The sequence below is a fragment of the Anolis carolinensis genome, chromosome 3, assembly GCF_035594765.1.
Source record: "Anolis carolinensis isolate JA03-04 chromosome 3, rAnoCar3.1.pri, whole genome shotgun sequence".
In the NCBI taxonomy this organism is placed as follows: domain Eukaryota; kingdom Metazoa; phylum Chordata; class Lepidosauria; order Squamata; family Dactyloidae; genus Anolis; species Anolis carolinensis.
In genome coordinates this window covers 241,321,481-241,334,005 of record NC_085843.1, presented here as the reverse complement: position 1 = coordinate 241,334,005, position 12,525 = coordinate 241,321,481, and the positions used below count along the sequence as shown (strand labels likewise).

At 41.3% G+C, this 12,525-nt stretch overlaps 1 protein-coding gene across 8 annotated transcripts in view; it reads left to right on the top strand.

The window, feature by feature from the left end:
• ephb1 (EPH receptor B1) overlaps positions 1-12,525 on the top strand; it is an 802,587-nt gene that overhangs the window by 463,879 nt on the left and 326,183 nt on the right. For 4 of the 8 annotated variants that reach the window (XM_062976503.1, XM_062976502.1, XM_008106379.3 and 1 more), the window contains one exon: positions 3,642-4,057. The exons of the other annotated variants lie outside the window; for them this stretch is intronic. In XM_062976503.1, coding sequence (XP_062832573.1) covers positions 3,642-3,763 — 122 coding nt within the window. In that variant the 3' untranslated portion in view covers positions 3,764-4,057. Of the gene's footprint in view, positions 1-3,641; positions 4,058-12,525 lie in introns of those variants that run through there. 8 annotated transcript variants of the gene reach the window in all.

The following is a 12,525-nucleotide window of genomic DNA, read 5'->3' as shown; positions in this document are numbered from 1 at the left end:
CAACCCCCAATATAATTGTGTTGCCGCTCCCAGTTATAGGGACACAGCGGTCAACTGCTTTGCTATTTAATGTGGTAGCTTAATGCTTCCAAGGTGCAATTGTATATTAAAAGCCTCCTTTCCCCCCTGATGTGGCTAAATAATGGGATTTTGCTGCTGGGCTGCATTTCTCTGTTACAGCACAGGTAGTTGGCATTCACTGTGCTGCTCTTTTTAGGAGTGAATACTTAACTAGCTTTTACAACAAATGGTATTTCTAGGGATGAATGAGTCTATACATTTTGGTGTCTCTCAATTTCTCTTCTTTCCAATCATATTTTTTTTCAATAGATTTATTTTTTTAAACCAGCACAAATTGTCTGCTTCTCGTAATTTTTTTGTATGTCTTTGCCTAATATGCTGTTCTTCAAGTAATTTTCCCTAGTGTAATATATTTTGTGTGCTATTTTCAACAAAGGACATGTATTTAGGCACAACTACCTGAAACATTGGGGCAAGTGCAACTATCAAACGATAGCAAAATGAATCAATGAATTCAATATTGATTCAGTATGAAATAGGTAGGTTTAACATGACATTACAAAATTAATAAATTGCCCCTTTCCCTAGACATGTCCACCTTGCATTGACATCACTTTTTGTTGTCTGTGTCATCTTTTTGTTATTGTATTTTTGATGAAGTGATCTCCCCATATCTGTTTCATGCTGAAATGGAGGCCATATAGTGACACAGAAATTTGAAAACTCATGTGAATTTAACATTTACATTTCACAAAGTATTTGATTCTATTGTCTCCTCCGAAACCTTACCATGCATTTGAAACTGAGTGGTAGGTAGAAATAAAGGCTATGCAAAGTTGTTGGTAAAATGCATGCAGTTTGAGCCATTCTTTGGTGAATAGCAAAGGGGAAGGAGGCAACCTTTGGACAGGGGTTATTACTGCTGCAACATTAAGTAAGCCCTGTTTTATTAAAGTTATGGCTCATGCTAGCATTAGGGCAATAGAGGTGTCAAATCTCCTGTTATTAACTCAACTGCCTAGGGGCATAGATTTCTGCAAACATATCCAAGAGCTAGAGCTAATCTCTATCACAGAATGGAGGCCAGGGGTAATTACCTTGGCCTAGCATAAGACCAGAGGAGGGGCAGTCAAGCAAAAATATAGCATTTTCAAAGGGAAAAGGGAATGAAGGACAAAGAAATAATGACAAAGAATATCTTCCTCCCAGATTTCCTAGAATGGGACATTACAAAATCTATATAGCCAAGGGACAGCTATGTTGCTGTTGCCATATTACTTATCCGTTACAGATTGCTTTAATAGTGCAATCATGAAGAAGTCATACAGAGCAAGTGAAGATATCATCACCAGCTCCATTTGTTTTGTTTCAAATATAATGGATAAAAGACTGAGAAGAGAGACTGGATTAATGCTGAGAGAAACTGTCCTGGGATGCTTGTGTTTTTTTACATGGAGAGTCAGAGAATTATATCATCAATCTGTATACTACCTAAAGCAGTAACAGGATTACCAGCTATGTGAGGGATGTCAAGACGACATATACCGTGTTTCCCCGAAAATAAGACAGTGTCTTATATTAATTTTTGCTCCCAAAGGTGCTCTAGGTCTTATTTTCAGAGGATGTCTTATTTTTCCATGAAGAAGAATTCACATTTATTGTTGAACAAAAAATGAACATTTATTATATACTGTACAGTAGTTGTCATCATAAACCAGCATAACCAGACAAACTGTGAATCCTATCAAGAATTTCTTGTTACTACCAACATTTTCGTGTACAACACTTTATGGTACATACATTTACTGATCCTGCATGCTCTGGTGTTCTGTTCAGCGGGCATCCTTACAAACAAAAACCTTGCTAGGTCTTACTTTCGAGGGAGGCCCTATATTTAGCAATTTAGCAAAACTTCTACTAGGTCTTATTTTCTGGGGATGTCTTATTTTAGGGGAAACAGGGTAGATTAGAAGCTGCTCCAAAGCTGATGTTTGAAGTAATTTGGATCAGGGATGGTTTTGAGTCCTTGCTGATTCAACTCACCCTACTCCACCCCCCAAAAAACCAAGAGCTACATTAATATTGTCAATTCAAAGTGCAAGATAGACTAGAATAGAGTCAATATAGTATGAGTTCAGCATTTGCAGGTGATACATTCTTCTATACATTCTGCATGGATATGTGAAATTATGGATAATAGCAAACCTAGTGAAATGAAGATATCCTGGCCTAAGACTACCATAGAGCCACCCTGAGGGAGCGAGAAAATATCTAGAGAAGACATACTTTTAGCCCTCCATATCCACAGATTCTGTATCTACAGATTCAGTCATCCATTACATGACCACCACCACCCCCCTAAAAAAAAAAACCTTGATTTTGCCATTTTCTATAAGGGATACCACTTTACTATTCCATTGTACATAATGGGACTTGAGCATCCACAGATTTTGGTATTCGTGCAGTGGTGGTGTCCTGGAACCACATCCCATCAGATACCAAGAGCTCACTGAATTTTGTTGGACGTAAATACTGTAAATTAAACCTTGGATACCAGTCCCTCAGATATGGGGCTACAAATCACAAGACTTAAACTTTGTGTGCTTGTTTGTGCATTTTTTTGTATCTGTGCATATTATAAGAGTCAGTAGGGTGTGGTAGCTTGAGCATTAGATTATAATTGCGACACTAGGATTGAAATCCTCACTTGGCCAAATTTCTCTTTCAGCCTTAGAGAAAGGCAAAGAAAAACAATCTTTCCAAGGAAACCCTGTGGTGGATTTACCTTTGAGCCACTATAAGTCAGAAACAACTTGACAACAATAATACGTATTATCTTCCCAATATATGAATTAATACAGAACATGGCACTAAAACACATGCTAAGTAATATGTGGTGAGACTATTGGAGGACATTTCCAACTAATGAAGACTCAAGGGCATCAGATTCTGAAGAGTCTCTAAATGTTTGGGCATCATAGGCTCCTTCACACTACCTAATCCTAGCAAAATCACTCCATTTTAATTACCATAGTTTCATCTTATGGATTCCTGGGATTGATACTTTAGGAAAGGGCAGCCAAAGTGTACCCAACTACAAACCCCAGGATTCCTTTGGATGGAACCTTGGCAGTTAAAGTGGAATACAAACACTTTAACTGTGCAGTGTGAACTGGTCTCAGCAGTCTCTTACACATATGTGCATAGTGAACATCTGCAGGTATACAAGTCTTTTAAGGAGCAGAGGACATCTTATTTAGGAGGAATGCCAGATTTCCCTGCTACTTTGAGCCTAACAAAGTTGTGATAATAATCATTTTAAGAACTGACATGTGAACAAAGAAATCATATTTAATCAATCATCTGTGTTTAACAGATTCATTAATCAGTTCAATCTGCATGCGTTTGCACATGAATTATGCTGTTGTTCTAATCAATAAGTACTTTATACATATGCATATATCACTTGCAACCAGTTATCACCTTAGATTTAAACTACACATTATATTAAAATGTAGCACATAGATCTGTATGAGTTTTCTGTTTACTTATAATTAAAAATGGACTTACCTGTGGACTTGTAGACTTTTTATTCTGAATTTCACCATTTATCATTTTAGGGATCTACATGCCAGTATGTAATGCCAAAAGGCCATGGAAAGAGGCTGGTCCTGAAAGCCAGGCGTACCACCAGAGCCACCTCCTCCCTTTCCACGGCAAGATATACATGCCCTGCAGATAAGCTGTGATCTCCTGGGGGTAATGCCAAGCTCTTGAGAATGTCAAGGACATGCCCTGTCTGGATGAGCCCAGAGGAGCCCTCCTGCAGCCCGCATGCACTGTCCCAGCCAACAAGAGGCCCCACCCTGTACATAGCCAATGAGATGTCTGTAAAGGATTGCACCCTCTTGTACATTCCCCTCTCTTTCCCTTTCAACTTGTTGATTGTGTCAAAAATGTCAGAGTTTGTAATAGTAACTTTCAGAAAATATTGTACTAAAAAGAAAATTGCACTCAATAAAAATCATGAAAATAACTGTGGCCTTTTAAAAAAATAACTAATACAAAAGATTGAAGAATATTATCCAAAGAAAGAGGCAAGTTTGCACCTCCCTGATCCTATGTATGTTAACAACAGCAGCTATCAATTTGTATGAGCAAGAACATTAAAATGCTTATCCTTTTTCGAAGGATATATACATAATTCAGAAAAGTTTTTATTTTAAAAAATATCAAAAAGTATGGCCCTTACTCCCATCTATATGAAATCACTTAGACATGCAAGACGACTGAAGAGTATTTAGAAACAGTGAGCATATCCACAGACAACTCATATATGGATACCACAGTGATACACATAAAAGGTAAAGGTTTTCCCCTGACATTAAGTCCAGTTGTGTCCGACTCTGGGGGTTGGTGCTCATCTCCATTTCTAAGCCAAAGAGCCGGCATTGTCTGTAGACCTCCTAGATCATGTGGCCAGCAAGACTGCATGGAGCGCCGTTACCTTCCCACCAGAGCGGTACCTATTGATCTACTCACATTTGCATGTTTTCGAACTGCTAGGTTGGCAGAAGCTGGGGCTAAGCACTCACTCCACTCCTCAGATTCGAACTTGGGACTGTTGTAGTTGTGCCAAGGGGCAGTTCTGGTACTACTGATAAAATTGCTAGTAGGAGGAAAAGGGATAATGTTGAGCAGGTGTTTGATGAGGAACAGCAAGTAAAGCGGATTCGGGAAATACTTATGGCTCCTACTGATGAGGAGACATTTGAAGGCTACTTTAGTGAGGAGGACTCAATGGAAGAAGATGATGGGTTAACAGAAAGTAGAGGAACTAAGAGGTCAACTCGGGAGCAAGAGTCAGATGAGGAAAGGGAAAGAAAGAAGATTTGTGATATACTTACTGCTCCCACGGAAGATGAAACATTTGAAGGTTTTTCTGGGGATGATTGGTCTGAGAGTGGGATGGAAGAAGCTGCAGGTTGGACTCAAGTAAATGTGTGTGCAGCACCAGTTTCTGAGAGTGCATCGGGAGACTGGCATGCTACTGGTACACCAGAGACATGGGGAGATCTAAGTCTTGAACAAAGATGGAGTGATTGGAGGGCTGGTGGGCGAGGTTCACATATGAGATCAAGATCAGCTGTGGATAACGATGACAGGGCGGAGGAATTGGAAAGTGGATTTGAAAGTGAAGGTCGCTTGCAGATGGCAAGGTGTTGTTTTTGGGACATTGCTTTGTTGCTGCCTGTTCTCCTTGGGTCCTGGCTGTACAGCTTCGTGTTCTGAATCCGGATTGATTTCTGCTTTGGCATCCCTGGCTTGGCGTTTCTGGCTTGGCGTTCCTGGCTCCTGAATCCAGTTTGGCTCCTGACGACAGCGCTCATTCCTGCTATGGCGTTTCTGGATCCCAGCTTGGCGTTTCTGGCTCCCCTTTGGCTTTTGAATCCGGTCTGCTTCCTGACGACAACAGTGTTTGCTCCTGGCTTGGCGTTTTTGGCACCTTTTGGCTTTTGAACTTGGCTTGGCTTTTGACAACGGTATTGTTTGCACTCCTTACTTAAGCGCGTTTGGTGCTTCCCTGACTCTCTGTGACACAGCATAGCACGACACTTGTTTCAGTGAATGTTTTGGTTACATTTGAACCAGATTATCAAGTTAGATAATCCGGGTTATCTTTCTGTTCCCGTTTTGTGCCTTTTCTTGAAGCAAAGACGTTTACTTTTGGTGGAAACACTGAAGTTAAGTGTTTCTGAGTTCAATTTATCATTTAATAAACATTTGTTTATTGTGTGTGGCTCTTAAAGAGGAGTCTGTATCGTGACAGGGACCTTTCAGTCAGCAAGTTCAGCAGCTCAGCACTTTAACACACTGTGCCACTGGGGGCTCTAGTGATACACATACGTAGATACAAATGCATAAACATGTGCACATGCATCTGATTCTTTGCTTCTTTACCTAGAAATCATGTCTCCTACTGAATTTCTGTGGCAAGTTGTTCTTATGAAGGTATTGGTTTCTGACCTACTACTTACATATGAAATTGCATTTCTGAAATAAAGGTTGAGTGTAAGTCCTGCTTGCTACAGGTAATGACATGCGAGATCCAGCATCCTGGTAAACTGGCAAAACCACTTCTTGAGTACTCCTTACTTAAGAAAACCATATACAAGTCATGGGATCATCATACATTAACACACAACTTGAAGGCATGCAAACATGTATAAATTGTGTTATACATATTTGGGGAAATTATTCACTATAGCACAATAAACGTATTCTTCTGACATCAAGGAAAACAAAGGTGTATTGTGCATACAGAAATGTTGCATATTGTGCAATGCATGATGGCACCCAGTCATTGATAATATGTTTTGCAAAATGTTGCTATTCTGCATATGGGTTGCATAGTGCTCCACATATCAATATTTATACTACCCTCAGGAGATGTTGGAATGTGGCCAAGATAAGAAGACATGAATGAAAAACTGAAAATGTGTTTTTTTGGTAGTGTTGCTAAGAAACGTGGATTATAGTAATTCAATTGCCAGATCCCACTAGTGTTAATTTTTATTTCTTATTCTGAGAGATGGAAATACAGCATTATTACCTGGCAGGTTTTTTCTATTCCAATTGTGACTTCAAACATTTCACTTTCTTCAGGGACATGAATTGCATCAGTTAATGTGGAGTGGAGAAATTAAAGTACTGATTGGAGAGACTCTGCTCAGAACTAAGATGAGGGAAACCTGCTTCCTGCCTCTGGTGGACTCCTACCAAGACTTAAACCAGCTTATGTTTGCATAGTTCCTTCAACATCTGAGAAAGAAAAGGATAACCCAAAAATAATTGAAGGTTAAGCGCTCAAATGATAAACTTCTCTCTGAGCTGTACTATAGCATATTATAGACTGGAGAAATCCCATCACAGCTTGCATGGGCAAAGGAAAGAAACAAAAAGAAAAAGGCATCTGCATAGGAAATTAGAAATAATGGAGAAAGATAGTAGCTTAGCTTTACGAACAGAGACCCTGGATCCTTTCACACTATACAAATACAGTACAATACCTGCATCTGTGGAACTAGTATTTGCAGGTTCATTTATCCATGTACAACAAAACAAGTCTTCTCTAGGCATTTTCTAGGCCCTATAGTATTCCTGAACCAGAAGCATTCTGAAAGAGTTTAATCTAGACAAACATTAATCAGATCAGTAGGAGCCAGGCCTAAGCAGGATACCTTGAGAGGAGTGTGAAGAATTTCCTGGTATCTAGTCTTTTCTCTTCCCACCTAAACTCCACTATCTTTTTGCCTTGGCAACTGTCACTTTACTAGTAGTAGCAAAACACAAAAGACTTCACAATTTATGGTTCAAATACTAGCAGTACTGTATTTCTTGGTCAAGGCCACTTGGGAGGAGCTGTGACTTTAGGAATGCATGAAACATTTACACATCAAATCCCCAAGCTTGGCTTTCACAGTATTACTTGGAAATAACATCCTTCAGTTGCTATGCCAGATTTGAGGTTACTCTTTACAAAATAGAACATGCTGCCTCATAGCACTTGTTTACTTTGTACAATATGGCCTGCAGCATTTTCTCACATTTCACTTCTACCTACTGATTTGCACATTGACCCCCAACTCAATCCTCCCACCCAACCTTTGGGTTGTGTTTATTCCTTTAGAAAGGCCTTGGAACCACGTAGATTGTCACAATGTCTTTGTATTCCAATAACCCTTCCAAGCGAGATAGTCACACAACTCTTCTATGATAACGTAATGGAAATCCCACCATTCTAATCTGCAACATAATAGCGCCTTAGAATCTCTGAAATCAATTTCTGCTTCCAGAAAAAAAACCTGTTTAATTTCTTCAGTAGTGAACAGTGAAAAACAAGAAGGGGATTCTGCATGATTTTGGCCTGCAATAAGAAATTAATCATTGGAGGAGTTTGGGTTCTGAACATTAGCATTCTGCTGGGTATAGGTTGTGACCTGCATATTTTCACAAAAAACATAAAATTAGGTTGGGGGGGGGGGCATTTGCCCTCATGAGTAACACAAGCAATCTTCTTATAAATTAAATCAGTCATGTAATTGAGTTAAGATAGTCATCTAACAACCTCATCAAACATGCTGCCAGAATCACCACAGATTGTGGTGATTCCAGCACTTTCCCCCTGGGGGCCTGGGGAATTCATCACCTCACCCCTACATCACCCAACTCACCAGTCCCCACCTCACAGGCTGACGCATCCACCACCCAGATTCCCCTTGTTGATCCAAAACAACACAAGAAGCCTCCCATAATGCTGCCGCCTCTGTATGTGCCAGTTCTCCTTCCCCTTTATGACAGAACCCCGCTGGAGATGGCAGTATGTTGTGGGATGGTAGCTGGCAGTCTCCGTCGTAAAAGGATAGGTGAACCAACGCATGCCACTGATTTTGCCCCGATCTGATGAGGTTGTTGAGATATATGTGAGACTTCCAAAGTACAAAAGAAGCACAGGATAAGACTGAATGCTTATGATTGTACCAGTTGACCCTAGTGAAATTCAAACTACAAGAGAAATCTTAGATAAAACACATTGGGAATCTCTTTATGTAAACCAGGAGTAGAAAATGTGCTGTTTGCAGTCCAGGGAGACCAAATATGATCTGTCCTTTAAAACTTCAGGATTTCTCCATTCTTTTCACCTGAAAGGACTCTAAGGGCAGTGGTTCCCAACCTGGGGCCCCCAGATGTTTTTGATCTACAACTCCCAGAAACTTCAGTCAATTTACCATCTGTTAGGATTTCTGAGAGTTGAAGGCCAAAAACATCTGGGGACCCCAGGTTGAGAACTACTGTCCTAGGGCCTCATCAATGAGGCTTTCTCTGTCCTAGGACGCTGGTGAGACACAACCAGGATGGAGCCCACCAGAGCCTATCACATGATGCAGGGCTGCTTTCAGCGGGGCACCATCCTGGCTCCATATTGCTGTGTCTCAGCAGTGTGTTGAGAGGCTGCACTGAGAACATGGGTAACTACCCATGTTCTCATTGACTAAGCTGTGGTCAGCATAAAATGAAACTGGTGGCAGACGGGAAATGCTGTGGGATGGTAAGGGGATGGATGATGTGGGGAGCTGATTGATGGTTTCACTCACTGCCTCACAGATTCACCCACTGTCCCCCAGCTTATGGACCTCCATCTGATGAAGTCCTTAGATTGCTCCCAACATGACTTAGTAACATGCTTTTTCCTCAGCCTCCAACCAAAAAAATAGTGTAAAGATCCTCTTGCACCTAAAAATCACCAGGAGTAAAATGATATCATCCATAGTCAGCTAAAATGACATCAATTGCACACTGCCAGTATCTGGAGAAATTGGAAATGGGGCAGTGTGGTCTAGAGTGTGCCCACCTGGTTTTACCTCCCAAAGCAATTGAACATGATCCATCCCAAAATGGATGACCAGACAGGAAATCATACAGAAACCTGGAACACTGTAGTCAATTAGTAAGTAGGACCCAAGATAAAAGGAAAATGAGCCCTCATCCATGTTAGATAGATGGTGAGGAAGATCTGGGCTTGGGAGATTGGGATTGAAAATGAATTTAGTAATGCTAAATATTAAGAGACTGGAAAATTAATTAATTTCCACCAAAATGAATACTTGAAATGGTTTATTTAATTAAATTGTAATTAATTTGCTTTTGAAAGATTTGATCCCCGGAATAAATGGGATTTAAAGAAAATCACATAGGTCCTGTCATCATTGACCCTAAATGTACATTTTGTTATTGGCATCACCAATAGTGTTCTTTTGTTGTTTCGAAATTGTCTTTCCCCAATATGAATATTTTCCTTCCATTTAGACTACACATTCCTATATAACATTGTTGCCTGGGGATGGTGTGAGTTCAACATGTCAGAAAGCTGCCAGGTTTGACAAGGGCTGTCCAAAAGTGTGGAATCTCATCTATTTTTATCACTGATTGACATCTTTTCTTCTTACTAATAATCTCCCTTTTCTCAATGGCATGCACAATAATCACTTGCCCTGTCCAACTCATCCCATAGCTAAGCCTAAGCATGTGCAAATATACAATTATCAAAACAATCCCCACATCAATACATTTCAAGATGCACTATCAAACAACAATGATAAAACAATAATTCACAGTCCACTGTGATCTAATCAATGTAACAGTGAGATTTTAAAACCCAAGAAAGTAAATTGAAATGGTACTACTATAGAACCAATAAAAGGTGATCTTTCTAATATTCAGGTTCAAAGTCATTTAGAACAGTGATTCCCAAAGTGGGCATTACCGCCCCCCAGTGGGCGCTGGAGCGATCCAGGGGGGCGGTGCTGGCACCTATTAGGACATGGGGCGGGGCCAGAGGAGGGGCAGGGCCTCTTCCCAAGTGCTGGAGACAGGCATGAGAATCTTCTATACCTCTCCTGAGGTGCTTGTTGGGACACAGAGGGTGGAGCTAGGGAAGGGGGCGGGGCCTCCTTCCAAGAGCCTGAGACGGGGCTGAGCCTCTACCTCTCCTGAGAGGCCTTTTAGGACTAAAGGGCGGGGCTGGGTTGGGGGCAGGACCTCTTCCAAAGAGCGCAAGACAGGGCTGAGCCTCTGTATACCTCCCCGAGGCGATTGTTAGAGAGGTCGGTTAGAGATGGTCAGGCACTTGGGAAGAGGCCCTACCCCCTCCTCTAGCCCTGAGGACAGGGAGAGAAGCTCAGCCCTGCCTCACAGCTCATAACTCCGCCCATCCCAGTCTTGGCCGCCCATTTGTGGCCCCGCCCACCTCCCCCTCCCTCTCTCAGCCCTGTATCTTGGACTAGGGGAGAGGCTCAGCCCTGCCCTCTGGAGCAGGAGCCATGCCCACCCCTCTAAGCCACACACCCCTTTCCAGGGGGCGCTGAGTCATATTTTTTTCTGGAAAGGGGGTGGCAGGCCAAATAAGTTTGGGAACCACTGATTTATAACCTTAAAAAACAGTATTCTTTTCCTTTTGATTCCTGCTTCCATAGGCCACATCACCCTGGATTGTTTCTCCTGTGTCAAAGTTATAGATTGAACTTCTTATATCTTGTGTAAACTACTGTAAACAGTGATGCCATATATAACCCTTTAAAAAGCCTAAAGTCTACATGGATCCTTGTTGAGGCATCAAAGGGTGTTTGTATGCTCTCTGGTTCAATATCCTGACTCTATTTTTAAAAAAATGAAAGAAATGTTGGAGGACACTGTAGACTTTGGCAACTAAACAAGGCTAGTGTATTTATTTATTTATTTACAGTATTTATATTCCGCCCTTCTCACCCCGAAGGGGACTCAGGGCGGATCACATTATAACACACATAGGGCAAACATTCAATGCCCATAAACACATCAAACAGAGACTGAGAGACACACACAGAGGCAAGTTAACCTTCTTCTGAGGGGATGTTCGATTCTGGCCACAGGGGGGAGCAGCTGCTTCATCATCCACACTGACGGCACTTCCTCATTCCAGGTCATAAATTAGTTAATCTTGCCTCCCCACTTTATAAGTGGTACCTTATCTCCTACTTGATAGATGCAACTATCTTTCGGGTTGCTAGGTCAGCAACGAGCAGGGGCTATTTTTTATTTTTAATTGACGGGTGCTCACCCCGCCACGGGCTGGCCTCAAACTCATGACCTCATGGTCAGAGTGATTTAAGGCAGCTGCTCAACAGCTGCGCCCCAGCAGAAACTCTTTTAAGTGTTTTATGTTGGAATTAAAACTGACTGGAAAGAGAGATGAAATATTTTACTTTATATCTATCTGCTGTGAGGCACCACATAAAGCTATCTGCAACATTTAAAACGCTTGCTAAATTCAAAATAAAATACAAATAGTAATATCTTTTGGCTTGAGTTCCAGTAGTGCCCTACACATCAGTGCTGCAATTTGATGGCATGGACATTGCTGTGGCTACTTTGAAGAGAGACTTTGATAGTGACTCCCATTGTTGTTGTTTATTTATTCAGTCGCTTCAAACTCTTTGTGACCTCATGGACCAGCCCAAACCAGAGCTCCCTGTTGGCCGTCACTACCCCCAGATCCTTCAAAGTCAAGCCAGCCACTTCAAGATAACATCCACCCACCTTAGCCTTGGTCAGCCCTTCTTCTTTTTTCCTTCTATTTTCCCCAGCATCATTCTCTTCTCCAAGCTTTTCTGTCTTCTCATAATGTGGCCAAAGTACTCAATCTTTGCCTCTAATATCCTTCCCTCCAGTGAGCAGTCGGGCATTATTTCCTGGAGTATGAACTGGTTGGATCTTCTTGCGGTCCAGGGCACTCTCAGAATTTTCCTCCAACACCACAGTTCAAATACGTCCATCTTCTTTCACTCAGCCTTTCTTAATTGCTATTTTATTTTTCACAATCAACAAAATATGCCAACTGGCATCATCTGCAATGTGCAATTCCATGAAGAGGCCTTAGAAAATAAAATCGTAAAGCTGCAATTTGAT